Below are 15,450 nucleotides of genomic sequence, written 5' to 3' on the forward strand. Positions count from 1 at the left end.
TGCTTACTCCAAGGCAGAGAGGACCTGGAGGTTTACCTAATGAATACATTTTGAAAGGGAGCCCCCCGTGTCATTCCTGTCAGCCTGGTATTTGCTTGTGGAAGTAGTGGTCAGAAACCCCATATATTGTCCAGGAAGCAGGGATGTTGAGTCCTAGTGGACAAGTGCTGCCTTATATATATATATGGCAATGGAGACTTTATTATCAGCTTAGAGTCTTTCCCTTGAGCTAAAATTTTCAGATTTTCCACTTTAAATGGACGTCATACATCACCAGAAGAGTTAGATAAAGCAGCCATCTCACTTACACAGGCACTGAACACCTTTCTTGGTCATCATGCAACATAGCTTTAGATTTGTTTCGTATATATTAATGGTTTGTGTGTGTGTGCATGCACGTGCATGAGTGCGCTCGCCTCATGTATGCTTGATGCCCACAGAGATCAGATGAGAGTATCAGATCTCCTGGCAATGGAGTTCCAGCTGACTGCGAACCACCATGTGGGTGCTGGGAATCCAACCCAAGTCCTCTGCAAGAGCAGCCAGGGTTCTAAACCGCTAAGCCACCTCTCCAGCTCAGCCTTAGAGCACCTTGCCTCACAACCACACAAGGAGTAGCAAGGAGCCATAATGACAGGGTGGACGCAGGAGCATCCACACAGAGGATTGCTGGTCAGCACACGGAAACCAGCTGTCCTCTGGGGGAGATGTGGATCACATGTTAAGAGAAAGCAACCAATGTGAAAGGCTGCCTGCAACCTACCTGTGTGGCTTCTGAGAAAGACCAGGGAAGTTGGCTGAACAAGGCTTTGGGAAAGGACAGAGGGAAACTAGGAATTTACAGGTAATGGCTTTATTCTGTGTGATGGTCTAATGTCAGGGGGAGCGGGTTGTTCATTGTTTTTAAAATATATTCATTTTTATGTGCACGACATGCATTGAGTTACAGACAGCTGTAAACCACTAGGTAGGTGCTGGGAACTGAACCTGGGTCCTCTGGAAGAACACTTGGTGCTCTCAACCCCTATGCCATATCTCCAGCCTCCCACTTTATTATATGTGTGTGTGTGTGTTCTCCTGAACGTGTGTCTATATACCATGTGTGTGTCTGGTGTGTGTGTGTGTGTTCTCCTGAACGTGTGTCTATATACCATGTGTGTGTCTGGTGTGTATGTGTGTGTGTTCTCCTGAACGTGTGTCTATATACCATGTGTGTGTCTGGTGTGTGTGTGTGTGTTCTCCTGAACGTGTGTCTATATACCATATGTGTGTCTGGTGCCCATGGAGGCTGGGAGAGTCCCAGTCCTGTGCAGGCTGAGAGGCTAAGTTTGCTACAGGGAACCTGCTCTCCTGAGGGTTTCCATACCCTCCCCACCCCCAAATTTCCACTGTAATAAAAAAGGTGGTTATATGTGCTTATGGCTATAATGGTCCAGTTACAGCTGTCCTAGACCTCTGCCATGGAATGGCAATACCACAGGTGACCACAGCTCCATGGAGGTTGCTTAGATAGACCATGAGTCTCTGTCATTTCTCTGTGACAAGCCCATGTATCAAGGATGCTCTTGGTGACCTGCTATACAAAGGAGGACACCAAACACAGGAGACTGGGTCACTTACCTATAGTTATGAGCTGGGAAGGGACATAAATAGATATGGCTTAGCTCCAAGTGCCTCAGAGCCAGACTCACACTTCAGCTCGCATTGCCTATGTACACCCTAGGCCAGTGGTTCTCAACCTGTAGGTCACACCTCCTGAAGGGGTCACATCAGATATCCTGCATGTCCGATATTAACATTATGATTCACAACAGTAGCATGATTAGTTATGAAGTAGCAACACAATGAATTTATTGTTTGGGATCATCACAACACGAGGAACTGTATGAAAAGATCGCAGCATTAGGAAGGTTGAGAATCATACTCCTCTAGCTCTCATCTGTGGAGTTGGGACCATTGTGGCCGTGTCACAGGCCTTTGCTTCATTTGTGAGATATACTTACACAGGCCTGTGGACATGGTTTATAGAAGGTGGCACAGCCCTGTTCTGTGACCTGCTGGCTCAGGTGGGAGAACTTAAGGGGGACCCATAACTGGGGCCCTGGAAGGGCTGTGGCTCTGCTGATAACCAGGAGGATGTTTGTCTGCTGGTTCCAGCTAGTCTGCCTGGGGGGCCCAAGGCTGCATGGAACCACAGCTGCCCAAACCCCAGCCACTCTCATGTCTGACCACTGTCCCTTGGCCAGGTGTTGATGACGGTGAAGACATTCCCCGGGAGACGCTAATTGGGATCTATGAGCGGATCCGTAAGCGAGAACTGAAGACCAACGAGGACCACGTGTCCCAGGTGCAGAAGGTTGAGAAGCTCATCGTGGGCAAGAAGCCGGTATGCAGTGGGCCTGGTCCTCTACCCCTCAGTGTAATCCTAGGTTAGCTCTGCCACCACTGGAAGGGCCCTCCCAAGCCTGGGCTGGAGCTTTTCTAAGCTCTTGCAGCTGCTTACCTGAGAACATTAGGCTGCAAGTGACTAATGGGCCACAGTGGAATGTGGTCTGTTCCCTGCCCAACAGTGGCCTAGGGATGCCCTTAGATCCTCCAAGAGACCACAGCAAACCAGAACCTCTTTTGGGCAGTACTCCTGGGCACCCTGGTGGCTGAAGAGAGAGCAGGTGTTGCGGAGGGTGGGGGGAACCACCTTTTGGAACATCAGTTCACTTCTTGTGTGTTGTTTTTTCCTATAGATTGGATCCCTGCATCATGGTCTTGGCTGTGTGAGTACTTCTCTGCTCTTCTGATGCCCCATCTACAGTTCTTCTGCCATGCCCCAAGCTGCTACAGAGTCCAAGTTCATTTCCAGAGAGAGCCTTATCTCAATGTCACAGCGACCCAGCCTCACACCTTTGTGGGTCCTGAGATCTTAGCCATACAACGAAGGTGATGGTGGCAAGCCAAGCAGATGGGGCCTTGGCTCTACCTGTGGGTACCCTGCTTACCCCAGACATAGACAATGTGCCTGAGAGGACATTTATCCCTCCTCCACCCCTCTCCATTATCCTTTGCTCTGCCCTAGCTCTGTCCCTGTCCCTCACACTTCATACTTCTACTACCTCAGCTACCCACATCCCAGAGTATACAAGCAGGTACCTGCCTGGCAGTCTCCAGTATGCTCAGCTACCTGTCCTCAGTCCTCTCAGGACAACACACACACACACACACACACACACACACACACACACACACACACACACACACACACACACACACACCCCTGCAGCCTACACTTCTATCTTCCCTCACACTGAGCTACTTGAGCAAGCCAGATTGCCCATACTGTCTACCCTCAGTCTTCAAAATGAAGTCCTGAACCTACCAGCTCCACCAAGCAGCTGGCAACTGACTGACTTCCTATGAGCAGGCCTAAAGGGTTGACTACCAGACCACCTGTATCCTGCTAGAGCCAGGACTCCCACAGCAGAGCTGGACCTTGCTGATGGCTTGCTCCCTCTGCCACAGAATACTGGCTTACAGTTTGGTGTGCAGGGTGATTGGCTGTGGTGCCGTTGTGGGGTGCTCCTGTAAACCAGTGGCAATACTTGTAGCAGCATGTGTGCAAAGCACATGACAAGGGCCCTGGCCAGATCCCCAGAGTGGCTCAGGGTAGCAGCATCAGAAGGCACCAGAGAAGTAGGGTTTGAGTAAGTGTCCCTGGGATTCAAATCAGTGTTCTGCAGCAACTGCTACCCTAAATTCTACGTGCTCCAGTCTTCTCGTCTAGGGAGGACTCTGGGAGGACTCTGCGGAAAGAGAGCTGATAAAGGTGTTGGGGGGCGGTCAGAGTACATGGTTTCCTCGCTGACACTGAGTTCTCTGTGACACGTTAAGGAGCCAGCTAAACACACGGGAAGGGGGCATGGCAGATGCAACCTAAGTCCTGCCCAGAGAGCAGAGGTGGAGAATCTCAGAGTGCCCTGGGAACAGGTGACCGTAGTCAGGTGTCTTTCCCTGCGCAGGTGCTCTCTCTTCCCCATCGACGGCTGGTCTGCTACTGCCGGCTTTTTGAAGTTCCTGACCCCAACAAACCCCAGAAGCTGGGACTGCACCAGCGAGAGATCTTCCTGTTCAATGACCTCCTGGTGGTATGTGGAGGGTGTGGGGGTGTGGGGGTGTGGGAACCCAGGTATCCATATGCCCATGCCTCAGCAAGGGTTGTGGCCCAGATCTGAGTTGGAGAGACTCTTAACTCATAGCCATGAACAGGAGTGTTCCTTGCCCCATGTACAGCCAGGGGCCCCTGACTCTAGAGAGCCTTAGATATCTGGGCCCATTCTGCTGCCTCATAAAACTCTAAGACTTTGAGGGAACCTACATGTGTCATTCCCAAGTGTGTATCACTGCCACTTGGCAGAATAGGACTCTGCCCTGCTCAACACGTCATGCACTCCCAAGCTGGCAGGAAAGTGCCCCCCACCCCTGCCCTGTTTGCGTTCTGTTGCTGTGAAAAACACCATGATTAAAAGCAACTTGATGAGGAAAGGGTTCAGCTTAGCTTATGGTCGGTCTGTCATAAAGGACAGGCACCAAAACAAAGAAGTGATGCTTACTGACTTCCTCAGTTTGATTTCTTATACAACCCAGGCCCACTGGCCCAGGGGTGGCACCACCCACCTCAATCAAGAAAATGCCCCATTGATTTGCCTTCCAATAGAGACTTGCCACTCTAATAGATTTTCTCACTTGACTCTAGTGTGTCATCATGTCATAAGGTAACCAGTACAATTACCGCACTGGCTGGCATCTGGTCTCTTTGGTAACAGTGCCTGCTTTGAAGGGCAGAGACCTCACTTAGACATGAAGGTTCAAACCCTTGAACAAATTAACCCCAGCCCTGAGTGTCCTCATGTGCAGAGAGCCTCTCACATGTGATGGGCTTTCTAGCTATCTGCTATCCTGGAGACGACAGCTTTGCTCTTAGGAGCAGTTCCTAAAAGCAAGCCCTGACCTCTGGTCAGCACCATCCTGCCTTAGGTGCCTATCCCCAGTGTTTTGGACTTTGGTGCCAGCCAAATGGCATGGGGACCTCAGACCCCATACCAGCACTGCAGCTCAGCTCCAGGTCTGCTGCCCTAGGTCACCAAGATCTTCCAGAAGAAGAAGAACTCGGTGACGTACAGCTTCCGGCAGTCCTTCTCCCTCTACGGCATGCAGGTCCTGCTCTTCGAGAACCAGTGTGAGTCCCTAGGACCTGTCGGGTATGACAAGGAATGTTTCTTTCCTCGGCCCTGTCACCTTCAGCTGGGGTGCAAGCCTTCTGGGTATACGCTCCTTCCCTCTCAGACTAGACAAGTAGAATGGTACTTTGCTGAGGACCAGGGTTTGAACAGGCAGAAGTGAGTACATCTATGACATGTCCAAGAGAAGCATTCAGTGAGTCATCCAGTGCCGTGCAGAAGCTGAGAGTTCATTACCCTGGGACCAACTCCTGCTCTGTAATCTGGGCACAGCACTGCCTACCCTTTAAGCTGAGGATGCCACTGTCCTCCAGGACTTAGTGCCTGGCAGGGGCCACAGGCTTCATGCTAGGCTGTTGCCCATGTTATGAAGAGGCCATGCTTATGGTTTTGCCTCTGCAGAGCCTGCCTCAGGGTCCATCATAGTGCATATCAGACTAATTCCTGGCCAGTGACTGCTGACTCCACAGCCCTCCTCTCCTCCCCTGCAGACTACCCCAATGGCATCCGGCTGACGTCTGCTGTCCCTGGAGCAGATATCAAAGTGCTAATAAACTTCAACGCTCCCAATCCTCAGGACCGGAAGAAGTTCACTGATGACCTACGGGAGTCTGTCGCTGAAGTGCAAGAGATGGAGAAACACCGGATAGAGTGTAAGTCCCAAACAAGACACAGAGAAGCACTCCATAGCACATAAGGCCCAAGAGGTCTTTTCAGGGAGCCTCTGTCTCATGGCAATGACAATGTTCAGAAGTGGTTGGTGCTAGAACTCCTTGAGGCCCAGCAATGAGATATCCAGGTCTTTCTCTCCCCCATGCCACCCCTTCCCCTACCATGGGCTTGGGGAGCCCTCATCCTTCCCCTTAGCACACTGCTTGTCTTAGCCTGGTCCTTGTTTCTGGTCACTGTGGAGTTGGCTTATGCCATTCAATCCTTATCCTCCTCCTGGCCCAGTAACCACTAGGGTCCTGGCTCTAGGTCTTTACACTGTCCCCACCTCTTTCTCTGTAGATGGGAGGTGTAGGGCACTCTTCTCCCCATCCAGGCTAACCTGCAGCCTTCCTGAGCCCCAAGCGCTGGTTTTCACTGTCACAGGCAGCCTGGTCCCTAGGCACTGCCCAGAGTTCATTTCTTGTCCAGGATGCCATCATACCCCCACTTTCCCAGGAGTCTCCCTCCTCTTCCCTGGAGCTGGGGCCCAGGACAATGGCCACTGCCTCTCACTGTTCCTCCTGCTCTGTTGCAGCGGAGCTCGAGAAGCAGAAAGGTGTCGTGCGGCCCAGCATGTCACAATGTTCCAGCCTCAAAAAGGAATCAGGCAACGGGACACTGAGCAGAGCTTGCCTGGATGACAGCTATGCCAGTGGCGAGGGCCTCAAGCGCAGCGCCCTCAGCAGCTCACTGAGAGACCTCTCAGAAGCGGGTAAGAGCTGGGCTGAGAAGCACCCTCCCAGCTGGTGCATGCAGGACTGAGGCCTGGTGTACAGGCAGTCATGGTGCTGCCTGGAAAGGGCTGCTCGGGTGTGGACACAATGCTCTTAGAAGTCCATGAGCACTCCAGGATGGTAGCGGAACACAGAAGTGTCCAGGGGACAGTCTGTGTGAGACAGCCAGGGATGGCACCCCACTTCCCCACTTCTCCCAGAGTCCTTATCGCTTTCCCCTGTACCAACTGCTCTAAGGCTGAGAGCGTCAGGCTGGTGCATCCCAAGTGCTCTCTGCTGCTGTGTGTTCTATGCTAATGAATGAAATGGAGTGAAGCCTACTGAGCCGCTGGGAACTGCCTTTTGCCACTCACTGTCTTGGTTTTGCTTCCTCTAGAGCTCCATTCCTGAGAATTCCAGGCCTCTGTTACCCCAAAGCCACTGCTGCAGTAGGTGTGACTAGCTCCAGTGTATGGGGATAACCGTGTTAGAAGCTGTTCACTGTCAGTGACGTTTCCTTGTTTCTGTGGTTTAATTTGGTGCCAGCCACTTAACCCCAGAAAGCAGGAACCCTCAAGCCTCCTAGATTTCTTATAGGTAGAGAGTACTGTGATGAGGAAGCTGCTTTCAGTGGTCCCATCCAGCCTTGGAGAGGAAACAGACACTGTCACAAGTGTGTAGCCAGTCAGTATGCACGGAGCAGTGTGATCTGAGCTTATTGTGGGGCCTCAGAGCCTGCCCAGCACTCCCTGCCTGCCCTCCCACCACAGCTCTGCCTCATACTGCTTCTCATTTCTCAGGAATTGTTTTCTCCTTCTCTGAGTTTTCTTTGCTTTTGTCATTTTTTTTTCATACTGAGAATCTGACACTCACCACCAGCATGAGGGTTTAAGCGAGGGCTTCTCAACCTGGACACTGGAGACACTCTGGGGCAAATAACTGCCTGCCATTGCACTGTGCCTGGGTTCACTGAGGCCAGCAGCACTCACCCAGTTTTGACAACCTGTTGCATCTCCAGAAATGCCAGGTGTCATGTCATATCACTCCTGGTTGAGAACCACTAGCTCCCCAGTGTCCTGTTCAACCCAGCCATGTCACTCAACTGCTTGGGCCCTGGGGTGGTTTGAGTCTGTGCAGTGGTCCTGCTGTGACTGAGGCCCAGGGCAGCAGGCTCAGGGATGCCCTGGCTGCATCCCTGCAAGGATGGAGCACCTTGATGCAGCTGCTCTCTGAATTACAAAGATAAGGCTTCCAGAGGCAAAAAGCTCAGGAGGGGATCCCAGGCATCTGAGTCCAGACCAAGACCACCTGTGATGCCCAGTGAAGCAGCAGCTGACCCAGAAGGCGTTGGCAGGGCACCTGGAGAGGCAGGGTACTTAACCTGGGCAATGAGCTCCCAACACGCAGCCAAATCTTCCTCACTCTCCACAGCTGCCACTGTGCTAAGTCTGAGGTGATGACTAAGTCAGGTGCGCTGTCATGAAGATGCAGGCCTTTGTCGGGCAGGGTACCCTGAGAGCAGCTACCTCTGATCTGCAGTAGCCCATCCACCATGGACAAGGCCTGAGCCCAGCAAGAACCTGGGGTGATGGCTCACAGGCAAGCTCATCCACAGACACCTCCCTTTGAGAGGCAAGGAGCCCCAGCTCTAGGCCTGCCCTCTTATCTTGGCCACAAGAGCCAGAGCCTGTCATGGCAGACACTGTAGTAGCCATATCCAGCCTGGCCTCCCCAGCTATTGACAAGCACCAAGTTCCCCGAGAGAGGTCACCCCCGGAATCCCAGAGGCTTCGTATCTTATACCAGGGCAGTCCATCTATGAGGACTGGTGGTGTTGAACAGCTGTATCACCTCCTGCTGCACGGTGTTCAGGCAGCAGAGACTGCATGTGGGCAGCATGGGTTCCGGAGTCAGCGTCTGAAGCCTATGCCGTTACTCGGCTGCCATCCTTGAGCAGGCAGTCCCTGCTCTGTTTCCAGAGCTACCATGACAACTCAATGCATTGTCCTCAATAGTGAGTGAGGCTTGAGGGCCAGAGTCCAAGAAGGAGAGCTCATCTTATCTCTGAAGTGCAGCCCAGTCTTTGAGGACCATATGATACTGTTCAGGTGAACCATGCAGACCAGGGGGTGAGCCTATGCACCCAGCATGCCTTTCTCTTTGGCCTGAATGTTTGAACAGGAGTGTGAGGTGCAGCAGTGAACACCTAGCTCTATGATTGATTGTGGAGAGAGCTGAGAAGTGGAGAAGATAAAACTGAAGAAACTACAGCTCCCACTGGGCAGTATCATTTCTCTCTGCTCCAGTTTGGGCTGCAGGATATAAGCCATCTGGTATTTTCTGGAGAGCCCCAAGCATGAGGGGTTTGAGAGCTTGTTTGAAAAATAACAGCAGAGAGGGGGCATGCATCATGTCTATGTGATGCAATACTGTCCTGGCCACCCAAGAGCAGTTTAGAGGGAGGATATACCCATCTCACAGATGGAGAAACTGAGGCCAAGAGCCTAAGCAGTAGTGAGTGTATCCTTTGCAGCTCGGAGTCTACTTTTGCCATGTCCCTGGACTTCACTGGTTACCCTCTTTTATGCCTGCAAATGGGGAAGCAACCTTTCTTCTCACCAAATGAAGGGGCCATCTCCCCAGGAAGCCCAGCAGCTGATGTCTACATGGCGCAGTGTATTCCCTCTGACTCAGATTCTCCCATGATCTGGGACTAGGGGTCAACAAGCAAAGAAGGAACTAGATCTCCTCCTCCACATCTGCTTGTCACACTGGTCCTCTCAGTGGTCACGGCAAGGCTGAAAGACCCATAGTTGTGTCCACCTGATACTTTGTGCAGTCTCCTTTGAGGGACAGCAGCTTTCAGGGCCCTAATGATAAGCCATGGCCTCCTGAGAGGCACACAGCAGCCTCTTCATCTTCCAGTGCCCACCAAGTGTCTCTGCCATGATGCTTCCCTCTGACACTTACAGCATGGTGCTCAACTCATAGCTAGTGCCACACCCACAGAAGCTCTTGGAGGATCCAGAAGGGAGTGCAGCACCGTGCCTCTGCACTCTCATACAAGAAGTCAAGGAGAGGCTTCTGAAGGGACCATTAAGGCATGAGTGGGCTACTGGAAGAGCCAAGCTCCCTTTGACATAGACAGCATCCTCTGATGAGTACCTGCTATGTGCTGTGTCCTTGGAGATACTTTTGAACTTAGAAAGAATTGCAGTATTCTGGGTAGGGGAGCTAGACTCAGGAGCCAGGGCACTGCACAAACCAAACCACAGCCCCAGAGGACAAGGGTCCCAAATCTCAGCTTCCCCTTGACCAACTGCTCTACCCCGAAAAGCAAGGAGGGGAATATATATATGTGGACATGCATGTGGATATGCATATATATATATGAAATCCACGGGGGTTCATGGGGCCTTGTGCTGTTGTAGAAGCTGTACCCCCCAGACCCCATCTGAGGCTGGTGGCACTGAGTCAGGTGAGCAGGCAGAAGTCTGAGGTGATGGCACACACACATCCCCACCTCAGACCCTCTCCCCCAAAAACCACAGTTGAGGATAAGCATTACAAAGTTGGACCTAGTTTTAAAAACATCTTCTCCCTTTTACCGAGCGTTCGTTCACGCCATTGTTTTTAAAACTCCTCACTGCACTGCTGCCAGCCTCCCCACTGAGCCCATTCGAGCCCCTTACCTGGCAGACACATGGGCCAGCCCCAGCTCTGGGCAGTGGCAGCGGCAGCAGCAGGTGGCAGTGGCACCAGGCCTGGTGTGCGTGTCTAACCTCTGGTATTGCATGTTCTGGGCAGGGAAGCGAGGGCGTCGCAGCAGTGCGGGATCGCTAGAGAGCAATGTGGAAGTAAGTAGGAAGCACCGGTCCAGCTGGCCATCCTGTGTCACCCACCCTTGGTTTCTATGTTGTCTTTTTTTGCTCTTCCCTTCCCTTCCTGCAGAGACACAGACTTGGCCCTCCCGCCCTGCCTGCCTCCGCCCTGCATGCAGCTTCTCTGCCTAGAAGCATCCATGCCTCTCACTGCTTGTTCTGACCCAAGGGTTGGGGAGAGGGAGGGTGTGGATTTTGTGTTCTCATTCCACTTAACCCCTGTTCCCTGTGGTCCCTGAGCATGAAGAACGTCTTGGCTTTCAGGTCCTGCCCCGGGCGGGCGCAGCGCCACCCGCCCCTCACTCATCCTCAGCTCTCACTGTGGGATGTAAGCCCCACTCGCCTGTCCCTGTGCTCCGCCATCCATCGCTTCCTTCCTGGAGTTTTACTGGCTGTGTGTTTGGGGTCAGGACACAATGGAATCGCTTAGCTAGTTCACAGGAGGAGTTTTTGAGAGGAAGGAAGAGTCAGTGTGGATTTCATGAGCTCTCATCAGTCCCCCCATTGCTCCCTGCCGCCCACACCTTGACTCGGCCTACAGACTTTACTCCTCCTGGGTTTGTAACAGGCAGCTGCAAGAAAAGACCTAGGCCATGCTCCCCACCCCTACCCCCAAGGATAAGGTTATAGGGTCCTACCTGTCTGATACCACCTTCCCCAGACACCTCTAGATCCCCACATGGGCAGAGGTCCCAGGAGAGTGTAAGGCCCAACTTCCTAGGAACCAGGTTTATTCCTTTTCCACACTCGCTATCCCTCCTTGACCTCACATGCTCACAACACCCTACCTACTGTCATGTGGGCTGAGTCTCAGTCTGGCAGTAGCACAGTATGAGCAGAAGCAGCCTCGTGCTGTCTGACAGAAAGGAGATGCCCCTGGCCTCCATCAGGACCAGCCCCCAGCTGCCCCTTCACAGGCCGAGCCCGCATCCTTCCTACCCTCAGGCCTAGCAGTTCAGTGGGTGACTTCTGAATTTGGAAAAAACTTGGTCTGGCCTGTGTGCTTTGAGATCTTTTAATTTTGGTTTCTATGAATTTCCTTTTTAGGGCTCCATCATTAGCAGTCCTCACATGCGCCGGAGAGCGACCTCAACACGAGAGTGCCCATCTCGCCCCCCCCAGCCCGTGCCTAACTCCTCCTCTCTCCTGGGTTCTTTGTTTGGGAGCAGGAGAGGGAAGCCCCCTCCCCAGGCCCACCCACCCTCAGCCCCTCCCCCAGCACCCCCTCACGCCCATCACCCTGGGCCCTCAGAAGGCCCACTGCATGGGCATCACGCCCAGTACTGCCATGCGCAGCAGAACCCCCCACCCTATCACCACCACCACCACTACCACCCGCCCCCCCACCTGCAGCACACCCACCAGTACCACCATGGCCCACACGGCGGGCACCCCCCATATGGGGCTCATGCGCACAGCCACCCGCCTCTGCCCACAGCTCATCCTGGTCACGCAGGGCACTCAGCGCATCACCATGGGCAGCCCCCTGCCCCACCGCCCCCCACCAGCAGCAAGGCCAAGCCCAGCGGCATCAGCACAGTTGTGTAGACAGCCTAGGCAGCCGCCTCCCGCACACCAGGCACACGAAGGCCTACCAGGCACCAGCCTCAGACCAGCCCAAAGCACCACTGTTTCCACTCCCTCTACCCTCATAGCCTGGGTGGGCCCATGGGCTTGCCTTCCATGGAGCAGAGCTCCCACTCTGGCTTAGCCCTGGCACCCTGTCCTCCCTCGGCCCAAGGCTAGGCCTCAGCCACCATAGGCCTTGACATGGCGCTGACCAAGGAGAAGTGGAACTGCCTCCCACCCTGTAGGCCCTCAGCCCCTCACTCTACACACATCTGAAAACCCATCTTAGCAAAGAAAACATAGAAAAGTCAGACGAAACAGAACCAACCCCAGACTGGCTATGTTATTGTTCTGTTATTGGCAGTGGGCAAAACAACAATAATAATAATAATAAGTAGACCTGATATGGGTGATGAAAATACGTAAGTAAACTTTATATAATATAAATATATAAATATATAAATACATATATACATACTGTATAGGTAGTGTTTGTGTGTGGAAGATAAGCATTTCATCCACAAAGCTAGCACTAGGGACCTCCTAAGGACTGCCACTTAAGTGACAGGAAGTCAGTCTAGATAAATGTGTGAGTAGACCAAAAACCCCGCTAGAACAAACCCAGATCCTTCCATATTTTCATACGAAGAGACTCCCCCTAGCCTGGCTGAAACCTTACATGCTCATGACTCACTGTGCCAAGTAACACAGCACCTGACTGTCTAATACCCCACTCTGCTCTGTATAGCCCCCTATTTTATTAACAGAGTACTATTCTAAGTAACCAGTATTATAACTGCTGTTATCTCCAGTAAGCAACTAGGCAAAGTGCAGTCAACTCTACCCTAGTACTTGGGACAACCAGTCTAGAGCTGGCTGTCTCAGATCTCAGCCCCACAGATCCCTAGACACTTTATACTGGCTGCCATAACTTTGATCTTCCATGCTCTACATTCCTTCCCTCTGTACATGGTGAGCCACGGTCCTCCCCCCTCCCACAATCCTCCCAGGGCCCACATGGCAGAGGGATTCCATCCCAACACAATGACCACTCATCTTCCATAACTCCCTCATCCAGTTCCCAGCCCCAGCAGGCGGGTGGCGTGAGCGCTGGGCGGCCCAGGGCGGTGTGTGTGTCCCCGTGTTGTGTTCTGAGTGGCAACAGCAATCACTGTAATTCCATGCAGCCATGTGCTCGTGACCCCTGTGTCATCATTGCACCTGGCCAATGAGTGCTTGGCCCTGGCCAGGTGAAGCCCCCACTGCTCTCATGGTCCAGTGAGCTGCCAGGCCCCACATGCCCCAGCTGTGTTCTCGTTGCTTCCATGTGTGACACCATGCACTCCCCTGGGGCCACATGCTGCCCGTGTTCCTGTGCCTGAGTCACCCATGGGCTGTACTTTACAGTTTCAGCCCTTCCAGCCACCACAGCCTCCAGTGCTGTGCTCCTAAGCCTAGGACCTGAGGACTGCCTGTGGGCTCTGCCTGCGGAGGCCCTTTCAGAACGGAAGGAGCTGCCGCCTGACCGCGGGCTGCGTCTAGGACCTCGTGAGCCACCGGGGCCTGCCCAGCCACAAGAGAGATCAGGAGCCCTCTCTGGCCCATCATCACTCTGCTGGCCTGCTTGGGTCACCCATCTCCCTCCCCTTCATGTCGTCATCGTCGAGGTCACGTACCAGCAGATCTGCAAACTGAGCACTTTGTATCCCTGCAGAGAGCAAATCCTGCAACGTGGAGGTCAGCCTTCTGACTCACAGTGGCTCGACCCGCCTGCCCCGTCCTCTGTCAGCATGGTTCATCTTTCCCTTGTCATCTGCACAGAAAGAACTGATCACCACAGTGTATCTGACTGGGGCCAGCTGGCGAGGAGCTGCCCGCTTCACAGTGCCCGCGTCCCTTGCTTACGCTCCATGTACTGTCTGTCCTTAGTTACAGGCACTGTCTGACAGGGAAGGGGAACTGTGCTGCATGTGACCTGGCACCAGTCATGCGGGGCTGTGCTCTCTGTATTGTACATTGACAAAATATACCAGTGTTACTGTTGGCAAATAGTTGGAGTGGTAACATTAAATATGCCGGCTTTCTTTTTCACCCTCTTCTGAGCCAGTGGTAAGTTAACCGTGACCTTGAGATTGTTCTGAAAAAGACACGGCTGTTAGATACACACTCTCACTCTTTTTGAAGGGACACCACTCAGGAACAAACTCAAAAGGCGGCCTGATTTACCTGGTGGGGTGCAGCCGGACCTCCCTCTTTCCAGCCTCCTGCACTCTCATGGCTAGCCAGCTCTGGGCTGCTCCCATGCTGCCTTCCATGTGTCCTAGAGACAGGATAGTGGGTGGGTTCTTGGGGACCAGGCTTCTAAGCATACACAGTCTTTCTCTGCGTTCCTAACTCCAAAGGTTATCGTGTCAGGGTGATGACCCTGTGTTGTTTTACAGACAGGGACGTCTTCATAGGATGTGCCTGGGCCTGCAAGTCACACAGCAGAACTAGCTTGGAAAGCATAAACTACTAGCGTACTGTGTCCCTCGTTGCCTGTTACTCAGCTATGGCTTTGAGGCACTGTGGTCCTTGACTGAGGAGAGGGGAGGTAAGAAGAGGCAGAGGCCCTGAGTATACACTGACGTTTACCACTGTCAGGATACACTTAGGGCCTGCACTAATGACCTGAGTTATTCTGGTCGTCTGTGGAACTGGTGACAGATGGGATACCTTAGGGGAGGCAGCTGGTAACATCACAAAGGGCTTTCCAGGGACAACAGTGAAGTTGTGGATTTGTATTTTTTGAAGCTCCCGAGTGAGTTGTAATGTGAAAATAAAGTTCACCCTAATGTGCCATCATTGTCCCCAGCTGCCTGGTGTGGAATGACCTCTCCAGCACGTTTTAAAGCCTCTGGGTTTTTTAAAGGGTTAAGCATCAGGGTTTGCATCTGTGCTGTTCAAAGACTTGAGAGCCACCCTATTGCTTTGTGGTGGGGGAGGTAGGTGACTGCCATCTGCACTGTGAGGAAGGCCCAGCCAAAGTATCACTGAGCCTGGGGTCCTCTGGGAGATCCCATAAATCCTGAACCTCACTTACAGTGTCACTTTTTCTGGTCATTCTACTCTGGTCAGCAGGGCTTGGTCTCCAGATAATGTGACCAGGCTTGTCCTGTCCGGACACAGCTTCCCCAAAAACCCCTAATGAACTCCTCTTGAAGGTGCCACTGAGGGACTTAAATGAGGGGCCAGGAGTGTTGAGCCATGTCCATCATGTCTGTGTCAGCAAATGCTGAGGCTCAGGGCTCTCACTGAGCTAGAGGGGAGATGGCTAATAGGAATTACCAGGGGCCGAGAGCAACATAC

General features: G+C 52.8%; 1 protein-coding gene across 6 annotated transcripts in view; it reads left to right on the forward strand.

Annotated features, from left to right (window-relative positions):
* The window catches only part of Iqsec1 (IQ motif and Sec7 domain ArfGEF 1), a 317,408-nt gene extending 302,465 nt beyond the window's left edge, over positions 1 to 14,943 (forward strand). For 3 of the 6 annotated variants that reach the window (XM_032906103.1, XM_032906105.1, XM_032906104.1), the window contains 8 exons: positions 2,247 to 2,386; positions 2,742 to 2,771; positions 4,011 to 4,136; positions 5,128 to 5,227; positions 5,720 to 5,881; positions 6,475 to 6,651; positions 10,460 to 10,509; positions 11,581 to 14,943. In XM_032906103.1, the coding sequence (XP_032761994.1) occupies positions 2,247 to 2,386; positions 2,742 to 2,771; positions 4,011 to 4,136; positions 5,128 to 5,227; positions 5,720 to 5,881; positions 6,475 to 6,651; positions 10,460 to 10,509; positions 11,581 to 12,081 (1,286 nt within the window). In that variant the 3' untranslated portion in view covers positions 12,082 to 14,943. The remainder of the gene's footprint in view (positions 1 to 2,246; positions 2,387 to 2,741; positions 2,772 to 4,010; positions 4,137 to 5,127; positions 5,228 to 5,719; positions 5,882 to 6,474; positions 6,652 to 10,459; positions 10,510 to 11,580) is intronic. The other 3 variants (XM_032906106.1, XM_032906108.1, XM_032906107.1) reach the window with 2 other exon arrangements.
* The last annotated feature ends 507 nt before the right edge of the window (positions 14,944 to 15,450 follow it).

Source organism: Rattus rattus, chromosome 6 (assembly GCF_011064425.1).
Source record: "Rattus rattus isolate New Zealand chromosome 6, Rrattus_CSIRO_v1, whole genome shotgun sequence".
NCBI classification, from domain to species: domain Eukaryota; kingdom Metazoa; phylum Chordata; class Mammalia; order Rodentia; family Muridae; genus Rattus; species Rattus rattus.